At 37.3% G+C, this 25,782-nt stretch overlaps 1 protein-coding gene and 1 pseudogene across 4 annotated transcripts in view; one reads left to right on the top strand and one right to left on the bottom strand.

Annotated features, from left to right (window-relative positions):
- OPHN1 (oligophrenin 1) overlaps positions 1 to 25,782 on the bottom strand; it is a 374,614-nt gene that overhangs the window by 69,428 nt on the left and 279,404 nt on the right. For all 4 annotated transcript variants that reach the window (XM_073013604.1, XM_073013605.1, XM_073013603.1 and 1 more), the window contains exon 16: positions 5,677 to 5,761. In XM_073013604.1, the coding sequence (XP_072869705.1) occupies positions 5,677 to 5,761 (85 nt within the window). The remainder of the gene's footprint in view (positions 1 to 5,676; positions 5,762 to 25,782) is intronic.
- LOC140710845 (akirin-1-like) lies at positions 9,251 to 19,690 on the top strand (annotated as a pseudogene).

The following is a 25,782-nucleotide window of genomic DNA, read 5'->3' as shown; positions in this document are numbered from 1 at the left end:
GGTATTGGATTCTTAGTTCTGGGGACAGCAAGGCTGAAGTTCCTGAGCCCTACAGCTTAGTGGGATTATATACATTCTTCTCTTCACCTGAAGCTTCCTCAGGGGAGTCCAAGTTGCTAGTAATTCAACAAAAGACCTGCAAAAGCATGGGCTGAGCCCTCTAGCAAGGTCTCCAACTAGCTCACAAAAGTGAAAAGAGGCACAAATCAGTCCCACAAAATTCCAGAGGGGACCCATTCTGAATGCTACCATGAATCCCTTACAATTTGATAGATCCTTAGAATTTCCAAAGTGCTTTTGCAATTGTCCTCCCAATTGATTCTTCCAATAATCCTGTGAGGCGGAGCAGTTATCCAAATCCCCATTTATGGGAGGAGGCAACTCAGGCTCAAATGGGTTTACTCATTTAGTCAAAAAACATTGAGCATCTACTTGTACCTGGCATTGTGCCAGGTATTGGGGATCCAGAGATGAAAAGAAACAGTCCAAACTTTCAAGGAGATAATAGTTTAGTAGAAAAGAGCACCATACACAAAACTTGCAATGCAGTGGGACAAGTATGATGATAAAATAAAGGTACATGGTAGGTGGCTCTGAGGAAGTAAATAATCAACTAATACTTATAAGAAAAGCAAACTCTGTACTGCTCTAAGTGATTTACATGTATTAACCCATTTAAACCTCATATCAACTCTGTGAGGTAGGTACCATTTCCAGTTTATAGATGAGGAAACTGAGGCCTAGAGAAGTTAAAAACTCATCCAAAATTACACAGCTAATAAGTGGTAGAAGCAGGAAGTCTGTCTCCTGAGTCCATGCTCTTAATTACTATACTATACTGCCTGCCACTGTTGTTACTGTAGTAATCCAAGCAAAAGATAATAAAAGACAAACAGAGGGGCTAGTTGTGGTGGCTGACATCTGTAATCCTAGCACGTCAGGAGGCCAAGGCAGGAGGATCACTTAAGCCCAAGAGTTCGAGACCAGTCTGGACAATTTAATGAGACCCCTACCTCTTAAAAATAACATAAAAACAGTAGCTGGGCATGGTGGTGCGTGCCTGTAGTCCAGACTACTCAAGGGGCTGAGATGGGAGGACTGCTTGAGCCTGAGAGAGAGAATGGTGTGGTGGGAGGGCAAGGCTGCAATGAGTCATGATCACAACACTGCATTCCAGCCTGGGTGACAAAGCATAGAAAGAATAGGTGAGGAGAGTGTTTTGAAAAATATTAAAGAAAGAACTCCTTCTTTGATTGGGTATGATGGTGAGGGAGCAATTTGGTTTGGGTGAATGAAGAGAAAAAGAGTTGATTAAGAGGGAAGTAGAGATGCTAAGTCAGGGAAGCCTCAGGAAGGAGATGTCTACTAAGAAGTTGGATGCAGGGCTCTGCTAGATTAGAGAAGCAGATGTGAAAATCAGGAACCTAGAGAACAGATGACGAAACCACAAGAACAGATGCTACTTCTCCAGGGGAGCTGGCAAACCGGCAGTCAAACAGCTACATGAGGCCTTCTGATATTTCTTCTTTGTCCAGCACAGTGTATTAAAAGTGAAATGGAATTGAATCAATTATCAAAATATTTTAAAATGAGATATTTCATATACAAATCCATATCCCCTGTCTCTGTTGAAAAATGCAAAGATCTGGCTCTACTGGTTCTTTGTAGAAGTAAACAACACTGCTGTTTGTATGTAAACAAAGGGCTTGTCATGCAAATAAAGGTTCAATGTGCAAAGTGTTTAATAGGAAAATAGTCTACTTCACTCAGTTTTATTTCCTGGTCCCTGTAGATATTGCAGTTTTCAGTCGTTCTACTATAGTAAAATAAGTAGAGAGCCCTGGAAAATACCAAGTAGAAAGCCCATAAAGGAGATCCACAAAAATGACCAGAGGTTAGAGAAAAACAAAAAGCAAGTGATTCAGCAGAATCCAAAACAGAAGAAAGTATCCAGGAAGACTTGTTAACAACTTCAAATGTTACAAAAAGGTCAAGTAAGGTAAAGACTGACAACTGTGCTTTTTGTGCAGCATTGAGGATATCCCTGGTGACCCTGGCAAAAGCAGCTTCACTGGAGCAGAGGGGGTAAGAGTTAGATTACAACGAGTTAAGAAGGAACTGGGGAGTTAAGAAGTACAGACCGGGAGTGTATATTACTTGACACGGAAGCTTGGCCGATGTCGACAAAAAGAGTGAAACTGTGTACAATATTTAAAGAGATTTATTCTGAGCCAAATATGAGTGACTATGGCCTGTGACATAGCCCTCAGGAGGTCCTGAGAACTTGTGCCCAAGGTGGTCGGGGTACGGCTTGGTTTTATATGTTTTTAGGGAGGCATGAGACATCAATCAAATATATTTAAGAAATACACTGGTTTGGTTCAGAAAGGCAGGACAACTCAAAGTGGGGGGCTTCCCACTTTGAGGAATTTAAAATTTTCTGGTTGGGAAATTTAAACATTTTCTGGTTGACAATTCGTTGAGTTTATCTGACGACCTGGGATCAGTGGAAAGGAATGTTCAGGTTAAGACAAAGGACTGTGGAGACCAAGTTTTATTGTGCAGAGGAATCTCTCAGATACCGACTTTAGAGAGAGCAGGTTTTAAAATGTTTTTTATTAGACCTAAAAGGGCACCTGGCTCTTAGTTGATTATCTAGTGGATCTGGAAAGAAATGAAGGAAAACAATGGGGGAAGGGGATTCTCTATAGAATGTGGATTTTTCCCACAAGAGACTTTGCAGGGCAATTTCAAGGTATGGCAAGAAAACATATTTTGGGGTAAAACATTTTCATTTTTTTCCTGTGTTATGCCAGAGTCAGACGGAAAGTCAGTCATGATATACAGGGTTAAATAAAATCCATCTGATGAGAATTTATGGCTTGGAGGGCATGACTCCCCAAACTCCTTAGAAAGGAATTTGGGCAAGATAAAAAAAAATCAGAGCTTAGTCCTCACTCAGAAGGGGTAAAGTATCTCATTAGGCAATCTTGTTTAAGTTCCTGGCTCTAACTATCATCTGTATGGTTAATGATCACCAAATTTTAGTTCAAGCCATGAGCTCATCACTGAGTTTCAGACCTATGTATTCAATTGCCTGCTTAATATTGTGCCCTGATTTCTTCAAAGGCACCCAAATTTGATATATCCAAATTCCAACTTATTGCCTCCCTCAAACTTAGTCTTCTTGTGTTTCTCAAATCAGTAAATGCATGACCATCATTTGGTTGTATGGGACAGAAACATGGAAGTCACCTTTTTGTCTCCCTATCCCTAATCCTCATATCCAACTCATCAATTTTACTTCCCAAATCTCTTGAATATGCTTACTTCTAGGAATATCTACTGCTACTCCCTAGTCCAAGCATGAGCATCATCTCTTGCCTGGAAGACAGCCATAGCCTGCTGATTTACACACCTCTGCCCATTTTATATCACTGTAATCTAATCGCCATACTTTTTTTATTTCAAAATACAAATCTCAGTATGCACCTCTTGTTTAAAATCTTTTAATATATTCCCATTACTTTTAAGATAAATTTAGACCCCAATTTTTAAAAGATCCTTTAAAGCCCTGAATGATATGGCCCTTACATACCTCTCCCTCCCTCTCTACACTCAATACTCCCCCTATACTGATTCATGTAGTTTCTTGAAGGGGCCTTCCTCCCTCCGGCCTCAAGTCTTTGCATATTCTGTCTGGAGCCCAACTCCCACTTAGTTGATTCCAACTTACAGTTCAAACCTCAGTTTAAACCAAAATGGGTGACATCTTCCTATTAAATGCCTTCATAGCACATTATAACTTTCCTTCAGAGTACTTATTAGAGTTTATTATATTTGTATGATTATTTGTCTTCTGACTGTCCCCTTTACTAGAATAAGTTCTTTAAGGTCAGAGACCATATCTATACACAACTGCCTAGTGCCTAACATCACACTTGGCACAGAGTAAGCAGTCAGGATATTTTTACTGAATCATTTAGTGATTTAAAGATGTATGTGGCTGGAGCATAATTACATGCTGGGAAAAAGAGCCAGTAGAATGAGAGAGGATAAAAATAGAGGAGAGAGAAGGGATGATTTCTAGAGGACTTCTCTTGAAAGGTTAGAGATAAGGGGTGATTTAGTTACCTAGAACAGAGGGTGGAGACCTGCCCTGGAACACAGCTATCTTTGAGAACTCTAAAGGGTATTTACTGGCTGGTGTATATTACAGAACCATGGATGAGTCTCAAGAACAAATATCACTTACTGGGGGTGCTGCCCACTCACACTTTCAGGTTGGACCCTCTCATCTTTGAAAAGGGCCACACTGCCTATTATAGGATGAGCTGGGAATAATGCAATGTGGGGAAGGCCTTACAAATCTAAGAAAATGTTGAGACTCCTTTGAAGGAAGCTACAGATACAGAATCACTTATTCCTACTATTCTCATCACAACAAGTCTTCTTAAAGTGTTCATAACAGATTGCTCTCTGTCTTTACTAAATTACCAAGCCATTCAAAGAAGGCCAAAGCTCCTGGGATAGGGGGCAGGAGAAGTAGATGCCCCAGTGCCAGGGGCCTTATAAGTCAGAGACACTTAGATTTAAAAAATACAAGCTGGGACCATGGCTAATACTTAATAGAGAAAGTGGTGCACCTTGGTTTCCCCATCTGCAAAATGAGTCAAGTACCACCTAGTACACTTGGTTAATGGGAGAAGAAAACAATGACACTATCAGTGTAAACAACTAGCCGCAGCCTAGTACAGAATAAACCCTCCAATAACAGTTATTTTCTTCACCAGCAAATGCAGGAGAAATATTCCTGGAAAGAACATTCAAGTTTATGGAAAGCTCTAAGATGATGCTACAGTAGCAAAACATTTAACAGTAATATCTGAAACCCAATCTATTTTGGATTAGTGAGATTTCCCAGAGCTTATGTATTAATCTTAATGGCTCAAGAACACAATCATTGAAAAGAAGAGGCTTTTGCACATAAAGCACGATACATACTATGAGACATAAAGAGTGGTAAGAAATCAATGTGTTTAAAAATATATATGTCTCAAACACCTTTTGCATAATATAAATTTATGCCAATAAACTGAATAATATATTCATCAATATTGCACATTCCCAAATTTTGTTGGTGAGCTAACTTCTTTCCATACTGCTGACAGTTCATTTAGCTCCAACATTATTACAGTTGTATTTTCTTGGTTTTTATTTCCATTATCTGGATTAATACATGATACGTAGCACATCACATATATAGACCATTTTTGCCCCAATGCAATTTGACGTTTCAAAATGGGTATTATCCTCTAAAACATGTTAGCCACCCTGAATAGTCCCAGGTCCTGATTCTACTAGTGAATCCATCATGACATCACTGTATCTGTGAAGAGCAAAACATATTCAGTTATTGCAAGTGCATGATTTTTTAACATAATCTTTTTAGCCTTTTTTCAATAACAATTCTATTATTTTTATGCTTCTCTTGCTTTAAACTCTCAGATTTAAAAAACAGTCTTTGCACATTCTTGGCCAAAAATCATCTTCACATGTTTTTTCTTAAGCAATTCTACCCAGCCTCCTGGAACTGAGACCACATTAACTCCACTCAACACCCAGAGAAATTTCACCAGCTATGAAAAGCAAACTACCAATTCAAATCAGGCATACCTGAGGTAGAATTTCAAGGAACTGGTGATTGTCTTAATGTCCCAGTCACTATTATGAAAATCAACATCTCCTGGGCATTTAGGATCTATTTGAGAAAAGTAAACAGAAACCAAAAGTTAATCATCAAAAACATCTTACATTTTCCCTCTTTTAAAAGAAAAACAAAGTATATTACCCTAAGTAGTTTTTAAGAGATCAAAACTTTAGAAGAAGCAAATCTTTGATGTTTCAAAAACATGACTGCATTCTGGTCTACCATATAAGGAATAAGAAAGTAATCTATCCAATTCGCACAACAAGAAAAAACTGAACAAACAAAATCAACTCTTCTTAGATTCATCAGATAACTGGGGTCATAGGGTAAATGGCTGTCCCCAGAAGTGAGGAGATAGAGAGAACCAAATCTTATTGTAACAGAAGCCCAGGAATAGAAAACTCCTTGGGAACCAGCACTGGGATAGGATAACTTAACCTGTAATTTACAAATTGCTAAAGGCTTAATATGTTTGGATTTGAGAGGTAAAAACTCCAATGGCACCCAGTCCAAAAGGGGCTCCCACACTTTTGTGAATTTTACCTACAGGAGTCCTATCAAGTTTTGATGGTGAAAAATCCCCCCATGCTTCCAGCAGTGGGGAAAGATAAGTAGTCATTTAAAAATATTCACAGACCCTTCTCTTCTTCTTAAAAAGGTCTTCCCTCAAGAGAAACTATTTTTACCAGATCATAACCTCCTGCAGTTTTATCAGAACCTAAGTGAACGAGGTGAAGGGAAATACCAAATTCCAGACCCAATTTGCCTTCTAGTCTCTCCCAAGAGGGGAAAAAAAAATCCTGAGAAGAACTTAAGTAAGTCACAGGCCAGGGGCACAGCTCACTAAAAGAGACATAATCTTATAGAAGACTTCCCCACCCATGACACCTTACCACCGTATCAACTGGGCTCATATGTAACTACGGAAATATGACTAAAAGAATTGTGCTTCTCAGATGATATTTAAGTCTTTAGGCAAAACCAAAAATAACAGAGGTGGCAAAAACAAGATCATCAGAGTAATGTTTAGCCTCTATCAGTCGCATTTCTATATACTAACAATGAACTATTTGAAAAAAATTTCAAAACCAATCCCATTTACAATAGTATTAAATAAAGAAAAGCTTAGGAATAAATTTAGTAAAGGAAGTGAATAACTGCTACACTAAAAACCATAAAACACTGATAAAACAAACTGAAGACACAAATAAATGAAAAAATAGTCCATGTTCATGGATTAGAAGAACTAATCTTGTTAAAATGTCCATACTTCCCAAAGCGTTCTCCGGGTTCAATGCAATTCCTATCAAAATTCCAAGGTCCATTGTTCACAGAAATAGAAGATAATCATAAAATTCATATGAAATGACAAAACACCCTGAATAGTCAAAGCAATCTTTAGCAAAAGGAACAAACATGAAGGTATCACACTCTCTGACTTCAAAATATATTATGAAGTTATTATAATCACAACAGCATAGTACTAGCATAAAAACAGACCAGTCAACCAATGGCACAGAATAGAAAATCCAGACATAAGCCCAAGTACTTAGAGTTAATTGATTTTTTGAGAAAGGTGCCAAGAACACTGAACGGGGAAAGGATACTGTATTCAGTAAATGGTGTTGGAAAAACTGGATATCCTCATACAGAAGGAAATTGGACCCTATCTTATAGTGTGTACAAAAATCAACACAAAATGAATAAAGATTTAAATGTAAGACCAGAAACCATAAAACTACTACAAGAAAACATAGGTGAAAAGCTCCATGACATTTGTCCAGGCAATGATTTCTTGGATCAGACTCTAAAGGCACAAGCAACAAATGCTAACATAGACAAATGGAATTGCACCAAACTAAAAAGCTTCTGCAAAGAAATGGAAACAACACAGTGAGGGGACAACCCACGGATTGGGTAAAAACAAGGGCAAACCATAAATCTGATAAGGGGCTGATATCCAAAATATAGAAGTAACTCAAACAACTAAATAACAAGAAAACAAATAACCCAAGTAAAAAATGGGTAAGAAAATATGAGCAAAAATTTCTCCAAAAAAGAGATACTGGAATATGTGTACTTGAGAAAGAGAGAGTGCAGTAGTTGTGAGACACTGCATTGAATCCCATGCTACCCTGTCACACAGAAGAAAGCAAAATCAGGCTGAACTCAGCTAAGGACAACCCACACAGGAAACATTTAAACCAGCCCTAGCTAGAGGGGAATCACACATCCCAGTTCTAAGCCTTGACATGGCAGGTTAAAGTGCTCTGGGTCCCTAAATAAACTTGAAGGACACTCTAAGCCACAAGGACTGCAACTCTTACATTAGTCCTAATGTTGAACTGGGCTCAGAGCCAGTGAACTTGGGAGGCATGCAACCTACTGAGACATCAGCAATGGTGGCTATGGGAGTCCTTGCACCACCCCATACAGCACACCTCAAGGCTCCAAAAGAGACCCCCCTTACTTCTGCTTGAGGAAAAGAGGGGGCAAGAGTAAAGAGGACTTTGTCTTGCATCTTGTATACCAGCTCAGCCACAGTAGCCTAGGGCACTCATCAGAGTCCTAAGGCCCCTTTTCCAGACCCTAGCTCCCAGACATTTCTACACACACCTGGGGCCAGAAGGGAACCCACTGCCTTGAATGGAAGAACCCAGTGTGGCAGGACCCATCACATGCTGACTAAAGAACCCTTGGACCCTAAATAACCAGAAGCAAAACCCAGATAGTACTCATTGGGCCTTAGATGAAATTCTGTGGGCTTCAGGTATGACTCAACACATTCCCAGCTGTGGTAGCTCTGGGGAGAGACTCCTTCTGCTTCAGAAAAGTAGAGGGAAAAGTAAAAGTGGACTTAAAAAGTAAAAGGAGAAAGTAAGGAAAGAATACAAGAGTCTCTGCCTAGTAATCTAGAGAAGTCTTCCAGATCTTATTCAACACCATCAAGGTGGTACTGCTACAGATCTGCAAGAACCACAGAATTACTGGGTATAGGATGCTCTCTAATGCAGATATGGCTTGGATCAAAACACTCAAGTCCTTTCAAATATCTGGAAAGCCTTCCCAAGAAGGGCAAGTACAAACAAGCCCAGACTAAGAAGACTACACTAACTACTTAACTCTTCGATGCCCAGAAACAGATGAACATTCACAAGCATCAGGACCATTCAAGAAAATATGACCTTCCAAAATGAACTAAATAAGGCATCAGAGACTACTCTTGGAGAAAGAGAGGTATGTGACATATGAGACAGAGAAATCAAAATAGCTCTTTTGAGAAAACTCAAAGAAATTCAATATAATATAGAAAAGGAATTCAGAATTCTATCACACAAATTTAACAAAGACATTGAAATAATTTTAAAAATCAAGCAGAAACTCTGGAGTTGAAAAATGCAAGTGACATGCAGAAGAATGCATCAGAACCTTATAATAACAGAATTGATCAAGCAGAAGAATTGATGAGCTTGAAGACAGGCTATTTGAAAATACACATTTAGAGGAGACAAAAGAGAAAAGAATGAAAAACAACGAAGCATGCCTACAGGATCTAGAAAACAGTCTCAAAGGGCAAATATAAGAGTTATTGGCCTTAAAGAGGAGGTAGAGAAAGAGACAGGGGTAGCAAGCTTATTCAATGGGATAGTATCAATGATATCAACTTTGAAGTACAAGAAGGTTATAGAACACCAGAGACATTTAACCCAAACAAGAATATCTAAAGGCATTTAATAATCATATTCCTAAAGATCAAGGATAAAAAAAAAAAAAAGGATCCTAAAAGCAACAAGGGGAAAAGAGACAAGTAACATAAAAAGGAGCTCAAATATGTCTGATAGCAGACTTTTCAGTGGAAACCTTACAGGCCAAGAGAGAGCAGCATGACATAAAGTGCTGAAGGAGAAAAAAAACTCTTACCCTAGAATAGTATATCTGGTGAAAATGTCCTTCAAACATGAAGGAAAAATAAAGACTTTCCAAGACGAACAAAAGCTGAGAGATTTCATCAATAGCAGATCTATCTTACAAGATTTGCTAAAGAGAGTACTTCATTCAGAAAGAGAAGAACAGTAATGAGCACTAATAAATCACCTGAAGATATAAAACTCACTGGTAATAGCAAGTACACGGAAAAACAAAGAATATTATAACACCATAACTGTAATGTGTCAACTTCTCTTAAGTAGAAAGACTAAACAATTAACCAATAAAAAATAATAACTCCAACAACTTTTAAAGACATAGAGAGTACTATAAGACATAAATGGAAACAACAAAAAACTGAAAAGTGGGCAGAAAAAATTATAGTGTAAAGTTTTTCTTAGTTTTCTTTTTCCTTGTTTGTTTATGCTATCAGTCATAAGTTGGCATCAGTTTACAATAATGGGTTATAAGAGAGAATTTGCAAACCTCTTAATAACCTCAAATCAAAAAAGATACAATGGATACACAAAAAATAAAAAGTAAGAAATTAAAATCATACCACTAGAGAAAATCTACTTCACTAAAAAGACAGGAAGAAAAGAAGGAAGACAAGGCCATAAAACAATCAGAAAACAAGTAATAAAATGGGAGGGGGTAAATCATTACTTATCAATAATAACATTGAATATAAATGGAAAAAACTCTCCAATCAGAAGACATACAGTAGCTCAATGAATAAAATAATTAGACTCTTGCCTACAAAAAACACATTTATCCTGTAAAGACACACATAGACTGAAAATAAAAGGGTGGAAAAAAGATATTCCATGCCAATGGAAACCAAAAAAGAACAGAGTAGCTACACCTATATTAGAAAAAATAGATTTCAAGACAAAAACTTTAAGAGACAAAGAAGATCATCTGTCTTATAGGACAGATCTCGTATTGATAAAATCCCTCAGCTTTTGTTTGTCGGGAAATATGACCTTCCATATTTATTTCTTTATTTATTTCTCTTTCATGTTTGAAGGACATTTCCACTGGATATACTATTATACAATAAAAGTTTTTTTTTCCTTCAGTACTTTAAATCTTCAGAAGATCATTATGACCCCATAATGATAAAGGGGTCAATTTAGCCAGAGGAAATAACAATTTTAAATGTAATACATCCAATGCTGGAGCACCCAAACATATAAATATTATTAGAGCTAAAAGGAGAGGTAGATTTCAATAGAATAATAGCTAAACACTTCAACACCCCCACTTTCAGCATTAAACAGATCTCCCAGACAGAAAATCAACAAACAAGTATTGGACTTAATCTGCACTATGGACCAAATTGATCTAGTAGATATTTACATAACATTTCATCCAATGGCTACAGAATACACATTCTTCACCTCAGCACATGGAACATTCTCAAGGACAGACCATATGTTAGGTCACAAAACAAGTCTTTTTTTTTGAGACAAGGTCTCACTCCACCACCCAGGCTGGAATGCAGTGGCTCACTGCAGTCTCGGCCTCATAGGTTCAAGCAGTCCTCCCATCTCAGCCCCGGCTAGTAGCTGGGACTACAAGTGTGTGCCACCACACCTGGATAATTTTTTGTACATTTAGTAAAGACAGGGTTTCACTATGCTACCCAGGCTGGTCTCGAACTCCTGGACTCAAGCGATCTGCCTACTTCAGCCTCCCAAAGTGCTAGGATTACAGGTGTGAGCAATTGCACCCACCCGTAAAGCAAGTCTTAAAACATTCAAAAACCCTGAAATAATATCAAGCATCTTCTCTGACCACAATGGGAAAAAAAAAAAAAAAAAAAAAAAAAGCCAGAAATCAGTAACAAGAGGAACTTTGGAAACTATATAAACACATGAAAATTAATATCCTCCTGAATGATCAGTGGGCCAATGGCAAAATTAAGAAGAAAACTGAAAATTTTCTTGAAGCAAATGATAGTGGAAATGTAATATACTAAAACCTATGGGATACAGTAAAAGCAGTACTAAGACGGAAGGTTATAGCTATAATGCCTACATCAAAAAGAAAAGTTTCAAATAACCTAATGACTCATCTTAAAGAACAAGAAAAGCAAGAGCAAGCCAAACTCCAAATTAGTAGAAGATAAGAAATAATTAAGATCAGAGCAGAAATAAAATGAATTTGACATGATAATAAAACAAAAAGATCAATAAAACAAAAAATTGGTTTTCTGAAAAGATACATAAAATCGACAAACCTTTAGCCAGATTAAGATAAAAAGAGAGAATATATCAATAAATAAAATCAGAGATGAGAAAGGAGACATTACAACTGATACTGCAGAAATTCAAAGGGTAATTAGTGGCTACTATGAGGAACTATATGCCAATAAATGGGAAAACCAGAAGAAATTCATAAATTCCTAGACACACACAACCTACCAAGATTTAACCAGGAATAAATCCAAAACCTGAACCGACCAATAGCAAGGAACAAGATCGAAGGCATAATAAAAAGTCTAACAGCAAAGAAAAGTCTGGGACCCAATGGCTTTACTGTTGAATTCTACCAAACATTTAAAGAAGAACTAATACTAAACCTACTCAAACTATTCTGAAAAAATAGAGTGGGAAGGAGTACTTCCAAACTCACTCTACAAGGCCAATATTACCCTGATACCAAAACCAGACAAACATACATCAAACAAACAAACAAACAACAACAAAAAAAAAACTACTGGCCATGACCACTGATATATATACATATATATATACACTCAACAAAATACTAGCAAGCCAAATTCAACAAATTTTAAAAATCCTTTATCATGACCAAGTGGGATTTATCTCAGGGATGCAAGGATGGTTCAACATACACAAATAAATCAATACAGTACATCATATCAATAAAATGAAGGACAAAAACGATACAAGAATTTCAATTGATACTGAAAAAGCATTTGATAAAATTCATTATCCCTTCAGGATAAAACCCCTCAAAAATCTGGGTATAGAAAAAGCATGGCCCTGCCCAAGGCCTGTTCCATTCTCATTGAGAGTAAACATCAATTTAGCCATGTGTCTGTTGGGATCCCTAATATTCATAAGACACTGTCAACTCCAATTTCAGCTTGATTGTATAGCATGTTGGTCTACATTCATCTGACTAGACGATGATTTGTACATTATAATTACTTCTCAGAGAATAGCAATTCCAGCTTTATAGTCTGTAATTCATTTTTTTTTTTTTTTTTTTTTTTTTTTTTTTTTTTTTTTTTGAGACAGTCTCTCACTCTGTTGCCCAGGCTGGAGTGCAGTGGTGCAATCTCCGCTCACTGCAACCTCTGCCTCCCAGGTTCAAGCGATTCTCATGCCTCAGCCTCCTGAGTAGTTGGGATTACAGGTGTGTGCCACCACACCCAGCTAATTTTTGTATTTTTAGTAGAGGTGGGGTTTCACCATATTGGTCAGGATGGTCTTGAACTCCTGACCTCAAGTGATCTGCCAGCCTCGGCCTCCCAAAGTGCTGGGATTATAGGCGTGAGCCACTGTGCCCGGCCATAGTCTGTAATTCTTACATACATCTTTGTGACAAGACAGTATTCATACAGGATTACCTGAAGAACATGCAGTCCATCTGTTCCTCTAGGTTGTCCACTGTGAACCACTCTTTTCCACCCAAACACCCTACCTTCTGAATCGGTGGCTCACCACAGCAGTGATTATCGGAAGATTTTTTAATTTTTTTACTCATTTGTATCTGAAATTTTTATGCAAGAACTCACGCTGATATCTTACAAACTCAAATTTGACTCTTGCTTGTCTATAAACCAATCAAAAGAACAAACTAAACAAGTTCTTAGGTCTGTGGATCTCATGAAGATAGAGAGCAGATTGGTGAGTATCAGAGGACAGGAAGGGTAGCAGGAGGGAGGATGAAGAAGAAAAAAAGTTTCCTCCATAAAAAGAGTTATTAGGTTTAGGAAAAGTCAGTGTAGTTTAATAGAAGGAAAACTCTCTGAAGAATCAAAATACAGGAATCCCTCTGGAAAAAAGCATTTACAGTGAGATACACAAGGTTTTAGAACTCGGCTGATAGAAGATGACAATGTGATTAAAAGGTAGCTGCAATGAAAGACAAATGATAACGAAGGACAAAAATTATTCTTAGCCTAATAATAAAAGAATACTTTTTTTTTTAAGAATACTTCTTTAAGCTAATAAAGATTTACTGTGATGTGCTGGTAAATAATGAACAGGTCGACACAGAAGGTGGAGAGTGCTGATTTTAGCATTTGTCAATTTCCATGTGAATCAACCATGGCTGATTTGAAGTGATCAACATAATGCCAATGAATGTGAAGTTGGGAAAATATGTGTACAGTTACACCTTTTGAGCAGGTACCAGCTGCCTCCAACACACCATTGAGTCAATCTCAAATGATCAGCTCATATCACCATTAATGGTGCAATACTAGAAGCTTATGATCAGAAGCCAGAAAAGGATGTCTGCTATCACTAGTACTACTTATCATTTGGTCAGAGTGTCTAGAACAATGATTCTCAAACACAGCTTCTAGAAACATCTGAGAGGCTTTTAAAAATGACAATACCCAGCTTCCCCCTACATCAAGTAAAGCAGAATCTCTGATTCAGGTGAGTCCTGATACTTTTTAAAAAAACTCTTCACTGAGTGTAATGAACAGCAAAGGTGGTGAGGAACTGGGTTCTCAATGTAATTTTAAAAAGAAACAAAAACAGAAAAGTCAAACCCATTGGAAAGGAGATAGAATAATCATTATTTACCTATCATATAACTGTCTAACTGAAAAATGCAAGAGACACTACTGATACTTTTTTTGTTTTTGTTTTTTTAGAAAGGGTCTCACTCTGTCACACAGGCTGCAGTGCAATGGTGTGGTCATGGCTCGCTGCATCCTCAAACTCCTGGGCTCAAGGGCCCCTCATTCCCCTGCTTCTCAACTAGCTAGGACTATAGGCTCGCACCACCATGCCCAGCAATTTTTGTACTTTTAATTTTTGTAGAGATGGGGTCTCATTATGTTGCCCAGGCTGGTCTAGAACTCCTGGGCTCAGGAGATCCTCTTGCTTGGCTTTACAAAGTGCTGGGATTACAAGCATGAGCCACCATGCTTAGACCTATTGATAAAGTTTTTAACATTAACAAGAAAGCTTGTTAAAATTCCTGGTCAGTGAATGAAGATATAAAAATCATAAGCATCCTATATATCAGTAATAGACACCTCAAAATTGTAATAGAAAAAATAGTGGCACTGTATGTGTATGTGTGTGGGAGACAGAGCAGAGAGGAGAGAGAGTGATTTATTTAAGTCTCAGAAATAATATAAATAAAAGTATTACACACAAAAAGACTTCCATAAATGAAAAACAAAATTTTGTGATCCTGGATAGAAAGACTAAATATTGCATGTTGTCAACTTAATTCCAATTAATTAATAGATTTAGTATAATTGTAGTCAAAATGCCAACAAGCTAATTTTCTGGAATGTGATAAAATAATTCTAAAGTTTACATGGATTAATAAACTAGCAAAATGAGTGAAACATTTTTTAAACAGTAATTGTGGAAACTTTGTGCTACTCAAAAGGAAAATGATTAATGATGTGGCATGGTCATAGTAGTATAAGAATAGTTAGGCCAGTGGAAAAAATGAAAGCTCAGGATAAGACCATCGTATAAATGTAAGAACTTAATGTACAATAAAAGCAGCATTTTAAATTGGTTGGAAAAAAAGCAGAATTGTTCAAAAAATGGAACATAGAAAATTAACTATTTGGGAAAAAATAAGTTAGATCTCTATTTCACAACCAAACAACATACTCAATTTCAAGTGCATGGAGGAGATAAAATGTAAAATACAACCACTAAATAATACAAATAAAACATAAGTGAATTTTAATAGGTTATTGGGTTAAGGAATGACTTTCTAAACATATGGAGAAAATAAAGCTTTAAATGCACCCTGGAGCATGCCATATATATACAGCAAGGGTGACAAGCTCTAAAAACTAGCACAGAGATGACCACTTAAGAGCTGCAGTGGGGTCATGATTTGGTTGAGTATGCACCCATTAAACTTTGCATCTCAAAAATAAGTCTACAGTCAGGTACCAAATTGCATGACAGTCACTTGGGCAGATGTTTAAAATGCAGATCTCTGGATCCCAATGCAAGAGATTAATTCATTGGGTCCATGATGAGGCCTGGCAGTTTGTATTTAAAAAAATAATAATGTCTCAAAGGTGATTCTAGGATGAGGCTGGTTTGTGGAATTACTGTATAAATATTGCTAAGCCATCTACCATGTAATGTGATGAATAAAAAGATTGAAAGTAAAAATAACCATAGAAAATATATTGGTAAAGATTCTAACCACCACTCTCAAATGAGAACACAATGCTATTTTTACATTCAGAGGCAAACCAAACAAAACAACTACAGAAAGTTACAATGGCTCACCTAAAGTACACAGATCATGTCAGAGTGTCCCAGTTAATTCAGGAAATGGTAGATAATATAATATTACTGAGAAAAATCTAGTTGCATGAATAGTAAGCCCAGCTTTGATTAATTGCAGTTGATAAAACAGATCAAGTGAGAGGAAAAACAAGTGACTAACAGAAAGCGTGGGCAGAAATAAGCCCATCACGCTCTGACATAAGCCACGAAAGCAGTAATGACTAATGTGAGGATTGATTAGTTTCTCCAAGTTAAGGTCTTGCCAGTTGTATTTTAGGCTCTTAAACATCACCCCTCTTCTTCAATTATAAAACCCAGGGATGCCAGACTAAAGGACAGCTGAAAGAAAGGCCATTTGTCCTTTTGTTATCACTGAATATAAGACAAGTGTGTGTCCTAAGTAAAGAAAATCCAACCACAGAATAATAAATGTTATAATCTGTGGAGGTGGAAGATCTCCAAATACTTAATAACTAGTATTGGCACAAAGTCCTATCACTCAACAGAGATGCTGGCTGTAAACACCAGAAATAGCCACACTGGTACCTACTAGCTATTTCAGGCCAGGCTCATGATATATATGTAAAAGAGAAAGGTGCTACCTGAAAAAAGGATAGAGGCTACCCTAGTTAGCAGCTTAATATATATCCATATGCCAATTGATTCTCCCTGTGTTCAAACTATGTCAAGATTATTAACAATATTTATAACCTTGAGGCAAAAATTATATTTTGGTAAATCTACCCAAAGTATGTAGTGGAATTAACTTATGCACAAATATGTCATCACATAAAAGGAAAAAAACTAACATGCTAAAGAGGGAAATTATTGGAAAAATTATTGGTATATTTTTGTATCATAGTATCATATAGCTATTAAAATATTTACGCATGCCACATGTATACATATGTAGCAAACCTGCATGTTGTGCACATGTACCCTAGAACTTAAAGTATAACAATAAAAAAATATATTTACAAAGTATTTTTAACCCTATAGAAAATATTATGTTAAGACAATGGTGACTATGTAAATCAAAATTTCCAAACACATCCTCTACAAAACAATATAGAGCCACCAGAACAACATAAAAGTACATAAAGCCATGCCCTTCACATAACAAAAAGAAAGAAAACACCTATATAATAAAATACTTAAATATTAAATTGTAAGTAGAAAAAAAAAAAAGAAATCCCAGCAAGCTATCACTCACAAGTCTTTCCAGAGAGCAAGGACAATGCTGAAACAGGAGTGTTAATGAGAAAAGAAGGGGCTAGTAGCCTAAGATTAATCTGAAATCACAACCAGAAAGACAAAGTCCACACAAAGCACAAAAATAATGACAAACTGGTAGATTAGAGCCTTGGGGAAGAGCTTTCTATGCAGTCTTCAAAAGGCAGACTTTGAAAGGTATCATTTGTAAGAGAAAAAGTGGCAAAAAATAAGGGAGAGATATCCTGTGAAGACTGGAAGTTTAAAGGAATGTGAAGCAAAAGAGGAAAATTTAGGAATGGTCAAAAGTCTACCAGGCAAATGGAATCAATATCAGACAAAATAGATTTCAAGTCAAAAAGCATTAAATTAAACAAAGAACACTTTTATTTGTGGCCTAGGCTGGAGTACAGTGGTGCAATCTCAGCTCACTGCAACCTCCGCCTCCCAGGTTCAAGTGATTCTCATGCCTCAGCCTCCCGAGTAGCTAGGACTACAGGCGCCCACCACACCCCGCTATTTTTTGTATTTTTAGTAGAAATGGGGTTTCACCATTTGGGCCAGGCTATTCTTGAACTCCTGGCCTCAAGTGATCTGCCCGGCTCAGCCTCCCAAAGTGCTGGGATTACAGGCACAAGCCACTGCACCCAGCCACACAGAACACTTTAAATGCTAAAAGCCATTCTCCAAATAAAGATACATGAATATCTGTGCATCAGGTAATACAGCCACCACCTTTATAAAGCAAAAATACTAGAGATGTATACAAAAGCACACTAAAAATAAGAAACTTTAACACATCATTTTCATTAAACAACAAATCAAGTGGATAAACAATAAGTAAAGATGTAGAAGACCTAAATAACAATCTTACAGATATATATCAAATTTTATGCCCTGGTACTAGAGGCTACACTTCTCAGTTGCACATGAAACACTCACAAAAAGTGATCATATATTAGGTTACAAAGGAAACATCAGTAAGTTCCATAAAGTTGACATGTTATAAACATTGTCTAATAATAATACTACAATAAAGCTAAAAATCACTTTTTAAGTCCATTCTGCATGGAAAATTATAAGCTTTCTCTTAATTCTTTAAAGAAAGAAATACAAATTAAAATCACAGAATGTCTTTAAAACATGATCATGAAAACACTACATATCAAAATCTGTGGGACACATTTAATGAGGCGATTAGAGGAAAATTCACTAAGTTAAACATGTTCATCAATAAAATAAAAATTAAAAAATGAATTACATTCTTAGCTAAAAAGGCAAAAGAAACAACAAAACAAATGAAAAGAAAGGAAAATAGCAACATAAGGGCATAAATTAATGAGGTAGAGAATAGAAAAACAGATCTAATGTTAAAACCACAATTTTTTGAAAAAATTAACAAAGTAGACAAGCCATAACCTAAGTTTATCAAAAAAGAAGAAATATACAAGGAAGTATAAATATACCAGGGGTGACAAATAAATTTAAATGCTAGGAAAATTCACCAGTACAGAATACACAAATAATAAAGGATTGGCTTTGGATCTCAATAGAAAAGGAAACAATAGGGCTTGGCTGGCAAGCCCCACTGAGGAGCCGGAGCTTAGGCCGCACTTACCCCCGAGTCCACTCCCGGTCCCTGGCCCCTCAGCGACCTGGCGAACCGGGAGACGCTGAAGCGGCCCATGGACTTCGGGACTAAGCTGCTGAGTCCCTGCTCCCCCGAAGCAGTGGCGCTGCGCCTCTCTGCCCGGCCCCACTCTGGGCCTCAGGTCCCGACGCCAAGCTGCCGCCGCCGCTTCAGACACAGACCCCACCGCCAAGTCTGCAGCAGCCCGCCCCACCCGGCAGCAAGCGGCGCCTTACAATTTCAGAGCAAATTTTTCAGAACACAAAACTGAATATAGTCGTTATCAGAGGTGGAGACATTTAGAAATTGTTCTTAATCAGAGTGAAGCTTGTTCTTCAGAAAGTCAACCTCACTCCTCAGCACTCATAGCACCTAGCTCTCCAGGTTCCTCATGGATGAAGAAGGACCAGCCCACATTTACCCTCTGATAAATTGGAATAATATGTGAGCATGTCTTAAACTATGAAGATAAGATTCAGGAGGAGTATGAGCAAATCCTCAATACCAAACTAGCAGAACAATATGAATGAATCTTTTGCAAAATCCACACATGATCAGATTATGCAACGGTATGGGACAAGGCCAACAAGCCATGTGTCCTGAAGCTTTGTCATATATCTGGGTACCAGGTTTGACCTCAAGAGATGCCTGCTGTACACTTTTTGCAACTGGTTTGATAACACATTTCAGCTCCAACTTTGCATCCTGAGAACACTTAAACATTTCTGCAGGTCCATTTTATACAACTTGAAAGACCTTAAAACTTTTTGGTTGCCACAAGCATATCTTCCTTTTCTGCTCATCCAGTAAACAGCTGTGCCCTACTGTGATAGATTTTCTAAACAAAAATACCTGGAGCAGCAGTTTAGCAAAATATGCCTTCAGTGGCACTCAACAAATGGAACTTCCCCAAGCACAGTTCTGTAAGAAGTGTGTATGAGAGTGTGTGTATGTATATTTCAAGTTATTATTTGTATAGTGCAATTTTTTTTTTTTTGATCTTGGGGATTCTGACTGTTTTTAATTCATGACAATTATGGTTAAAAACATTGGCTTGGCCGGGCGCTGTGGCTCACACCTGTAATCCCAGAACTTTGGGAGGTGGAGGTGGGTGGATCACCTGAGGTCAGGAGTTTGAGACCAGCCTGGCCAACATGGTGAAATCCCGTCTCTATTAAAAATACAAAAATTGGCTGGGGATGGTGGCAGGCACCCGTAGTCCCAGCTACTCAGGAGGCTGAGGCAGGAGAATCACTTGAACGCGGGAGGCAGAGGTTGCAGTGAGCCAAGATCGTGCCATGGCACTCCAGCCTGGGTGACAGAGTGAGACTGTCTCAAAAAAATAAAAAACAAATAAAAATAAATAAAAAATTGCTTGTTCTACAGAAGATCATTAATGTTTTGTGACCATATAAGTTGCAATAGTGGATTGTTTTTATGTGTAGGTTTTATTGTTAAATACAGGGACTGTTTCCAGGCACAGAATATGAATCGTAAGTTAGGATGGACATTAGCTGTGATTATGATAATATAGCAAAGGTCTGTGGTCGTAGATCTACAAATATGTGGTGAGAAATTAGAACAAACTGGAGATGAGCCATTGACACACGGACTCTGCCTAAGCGTGTTAGAAAAATACTTTGACTCCAAGCCTTAAAATACTCACACGGAGTCAGCGCTCACCTCATTCACACAATCACAGAGCTCCCTGGAAATTGAACCTCTAAAGGGAAAAGGTCTTCCCTGGAGCAGAAGGATCAGGGTTTGCTTGGGAGCATAACAGGTAAGCTCAGAGCTGGGCCTGGGCCTCGGCAGCACTGCTACTTGGGAGGAGCCACTTCACCTTTGTATTAGTTATTAAAAATAGAATTTGGATCCTTTGGTCAGGTTCTCCCAAATTCATTTGAGGTGTCCACGGTCAACTGCTTGAGCTGTTTTGGCAACCCCCTGCCCGAAGTCACATATAGGCTGTTCTTAACCTTGTTTCCAAGACTGAGGAACAGAAAGTAGCCTCTGTTTTGAGCAGGTAGAAGTATACATTTATTTTTTACTGTGACTTGCTCAGGACCATATTTTACAAAATGCCTTGTTTCCTTTATTGTTTCTGCAAAGGAAAAGTTCTGTTTATATTCTTTTAGTTTGAATATAGAATAGTTTTTAAAATCAGGGCTTATTTTGAAAAAATCTGAGTTTAATTCAAATGCATGACAATACCTTACAAAGTAAGGTGTTACTCAGAGACAGTTATTCAGATCAGATGGCTTAGAGAAATTTCTGGAATACTCATGTTTGAAGATTCCTTATTAATGAATGTCTTTAACTTAAATCTAACCAAAAACTGCAACATCATTCTTTGTACATTTTCATTATATAGTGTTAACAAGCTTAGTTGCAAACAAATAAAAATACTTAAGCTATTTGTTTACTTTGCCTTCTTAAAAAAATAAACAATAAGGAAGTCAGTGAAAGTAAAGTGGAATAAAGAAGGGAGAGTATTAAAAATCATGAGACAGAGAGAGAGAATAGGGTATTGGACGGGGGAGTGGAGGCTATTATATAGGGCTTTTGGGCTATCGGAAGGACTTTTGCTTTTACTTTGAGTGAAATGAGAAACCACTGGTGAGTTTTAAACAGAGGAATGGTCTGCTCTGACTTGATCTGAATACAGAAGAACAGTCTAGCTGCTGTGTAGACAATAGTAAGAGCGTAACAGGGAAAGCAAAGAAAAGAGACACATAAAAGGTCTATTGCAATAACATGGAACAAAAATGGCTGTGGCTTAAATTTTAGTAAAACTGGTGGAGGTGACTAGAAGTGGTCAGATTACATATATAATTTGAAAGAAGAGCCTACGGAATTTGTTGATAGATTAGATGTCAAAAATCATACATGACTAAAGTTTTTAGTCTGAGGGAGTAGAAGAAACTGAAATGGAGAAGCTTATTGGTGGAGTAGGCTTGGAGGGAAAGATCAATAGTTCATTTTGGACATGAACTATTTGGAAATGTCTTTGGAAATGTCTAATAGACGGTTTGAAAATGTCTAATAGACATTCATTGAAGGTGTCAAATAAGAAATTACATACATAAGTCTGAAGGTCAAGGGAGAGATCTGAGCTGGAGAAATAAATCTGAATCTTTCCTTCCTTTAACAAATATGTACTGAGTGTCATTCCTAAGTCACGTGTTGTGCTGGAATCTGTGCTGTCCAATAGGGCAACTACTAGCTACATATGGTACTTCAAATTTAAATTAAATATTATTAAATACAAAGTTACTTATTCTAACTAGCCATATTTCAAAAGCTCATAGCCACATGTGCCTGGTGCTTCCCAATATTGGACAGAATATATAAGGAGCATTTCCATCAGCACAGAAAGTTCTCTTAGACTGTGCTATGTTGGGTTCTATGGGCCAAGATGTGTGTGTGTGTGTGTGTGTGTGTGTGTGTGTGTGTATAACGAAGAAGCAGTGGCAAGTATAACAAGTCAGTCACAATTTTAGTAGTAAAAATGGTTTAAGATCATAGATACGAGTATCAAAATATCTTTTTTTTTTTTTTGAAATGGAGTCTCGCACTGTCACCCAGGCTGGAGTGCAGTGGCACGATCTCGGCTCACTGCAAGCTCCGCCTCCCAAGTTCACGCCATTCTCCTGCCTCAGCCTCCTGAGCAGCTGGGACTACAGGCACCCACCACCACGCTCGGCTAATTTTTTGTATTTTAAGTAGAGACGGGGTTTCACCGTGTTAGCCAGGATGGTCTCGGTCTCCTGACCTCGTGATCCACACGCCTCGGCCTCCCAAAGTGCTGGGATTACAGGCATGAGCCACCACGCCTGGCCTAGTGTCAAAATATCTAAATTCAAATTCGGGGTCTACTTTTTGAAATTTACTTAAATTTTGTGCCTTTCTTCATCTGTAAAATGGAATAATAATAAAACCTAACTCATAAACATGATGTGAGGTTTAAATAAGCAAAAAATTACAACGCGCTTGTTATAAACCGTGGCATATAGTATCAGTGGTATGTTTTTGTATTGTGATTAAACCACAGTGACAAATTTGTTGGTTATAATATTTTGAATAAGAAATTCAAATATGTGTAAAAATATTTTTGCTGTACATAAAGTTCTTGAATACTATATGTACTAGGAATATGAGGAAGTGCATATGGGAGGAGTGATAAAATATGAGGCAGGATGGGCCAAGATGTTACAGTGACTTCTGCATTTGCCAGGACCAACTCTGCCAATTTACACTGTATTGACAAAACATAACAGCAATCATTCATACAGTGAATGGTTATAGGTAATATTAAATGAGCCTGTATCAACAAAAACATGAGTTAAATCATAGGAAAGGAAATACAAGGGGTTGATTTATGAAGAGCATTTTATGTGTCTGCTTTGGCAACACATATATAAAGAGCACCTAAGAATCTGAACTTGCATTTACTTACCTGAAAAAGCCTGGGTAAAGACATGTTGGGCTTGTGGCCCATCTGCCAACTCTAGTCAACAATATGGGGACCTTAGAAGATATAGATTAACAAATCTATATCTATCTCTATCCCCATATATAATACACAATAATAAATGTAATTATTTTTCTGAAAACCTGAAAAAACAATGACTCCTATCTCAAAATCAAGTATTTCTGGCCCAACCTGACACTGATGGATAAAATATATTAGCCAAGAGAAAAATGAAATCATCAGAGAGGGCTGAGAAAGTTTCTTGGGCTCTGACTAAAGGCTCTTTGAAGTTAGACCTTCCTAAGCACGTTCCATTTAAACTACTCCATGAACTAAACCTGCTACTAGTTTCATTAAGACTAGAACTGACATCTTGTAAAGGATTACCATAATTATATATTGTTTGGCTAGTTGGGCATGTATGTATGTGTATGTGTGTATATGAGTGAAATAGTTGTGCATTAGAAAACTTTGTATTCTTTAATTCCCTGGTGTCACATCTGTAGAAGTTGCATTGATTTATTAAATTAGAAAGGATATGAGTACCATTTTATTAATGACCTAATCTCTTCTTCCCCGTGCATAGGCCTACCACCTCTCAAGTGCAGTATACAAAGGTATACTTTTCCATGAATTCCTTCTATGTCAGATCTAAGGAGGAGACACACACACAATATTATTCTTTTTCACAGAGAAAATGATGACAAAAATGATGTCCAGATCATCATGGGTCACACCATGGGGTCCTAATTTTGAAAGTATCTATCTCATATTGATTAAAATACCAAGAACCTTGGTCAGATCCCAAGGACAAATCATATAACAACATGAGGTTGATGGGCATGTCTACACAGTTCCCAGGCATGCTGATAATCAATTCACTTTCTGTTTGTTGGTAGCTGGCTGATAGTCTCAACTCTCCATAGATGTGTTAAGTGGAAACCAGCATAAATTACATGATCTTCACATCACTCAGTTGGAAGAGAGGTTGTAACAGGAATACTATTTAGCTTTGACTTTGAAAATGCATGTGGTGTGTATCTATGGGCACATACACATGTATATTTCAAGGAAGAGGGGTACAGAAACAAAAAGGCAATGTGATACATAAGTTTGCTAACAAGAAGTCCAGATAGACACTAAATCTTGTTTATAAAATAGTAGTGTTATGAAAAGCATAAAACAGCTTAACAACACAAGTTCATTTATTGTATGACTATATGGGCTGCTACATATTGCCACACAGACTACTCATTGTACAGCACCATAAAAGGATCATTAAAAAGCCTACAAGATAAACAGTGAACCCTGGTGTAGAACAATATGGCAGCCCTGGCTATACCATACAAGACAATGGAGAAATAAAAATATAATACCATAATAATGTACACTGAATACCTACTCAAAGACAGATACTGTTCAAAATGCTCTACACACATTGAATTTGGTTATTCCTCACGACAGCACTATGAATTACATGCTACTATGATCCACAATCCACAAATGAGGAGAAATGCAGTGAGCTTGATATGACTTGCCCAAGGTCATACAGCTACTAAGTTGTGGAGCTGGGAGACAAATCCAGATAGTCTGACTATAGAGCCCATGTACTTAAAAACTATGTTGTAAACAAAACAAAACAAACAAATGAAAAATAACCAGGCACTTACCTGGCTTATCTGTAAAATTAAAACTGAATACCACCTCTAAAGCATTTTTGCCAAAAAATTAAACCTACAACTGATTAAGCCTCTAGAACAAAATACCAATGTACAGGAAAAACAGTCACCAGACTATATTTGGTAACAGAATCAGAAGAATCCGGGATAATTCTACAGAATAAACAACCCAGTTAATTCCACAAATAAATGGAAAAAAAAAAGTGAGGGGAGAGCTATAGATTAAAAGGGGCTTGAGACTTAACAAAATGCAATGTGTGGACCTTGTTTGGATTCTGATTCAAACAACCAAACTGTAAAACAAAATAAAATAAATCATTGAAAAAATGTAAATGTAATGATATGAAGAAATTATTTTTGCTTTTTAGTGTGAAAATGGTATTATGGTATATGTTTTTTAAAAGAAGCACTATCTTTCAGGTATGACATCTAAAATCCACTTCAAAACAATCCAAGAAAGTGGGTGGGAGTAGAGCTCAACAAGATTGGTTATTTTTTGATAATTGTTGGAGCAAGATGATGGATACCAGGAGGTTCTTTATATTGGCCTCTTCCATATACATTTTAGATTTTACATAATAAAACGTTATTTAAAAAAATACTGGAGTTACAGAAACTGGTAACTATGGTTGCTACCTGGGATGGCAATGGGGTGGCTGGGA

Source organism: Chlorocebus sabaeus, chromosome X, assembly GCF_047675955.1.
Source record: "Chlorocebus sabaeus isolate Y175 chromosome X, mChlSab1.0.hap1, whole genome shotgun sequence".
Taxonomy (NCBI): domain Eukaryota; kingdom Metazoa; phylum Chordata; class Mammalia; order Primates; family Cercopithecidae; genus Chlorocebus; species Chlorocebus sabaeus.
This window is presented reverse-complemented; position numbering and strand designations above follow the sequence as displayed.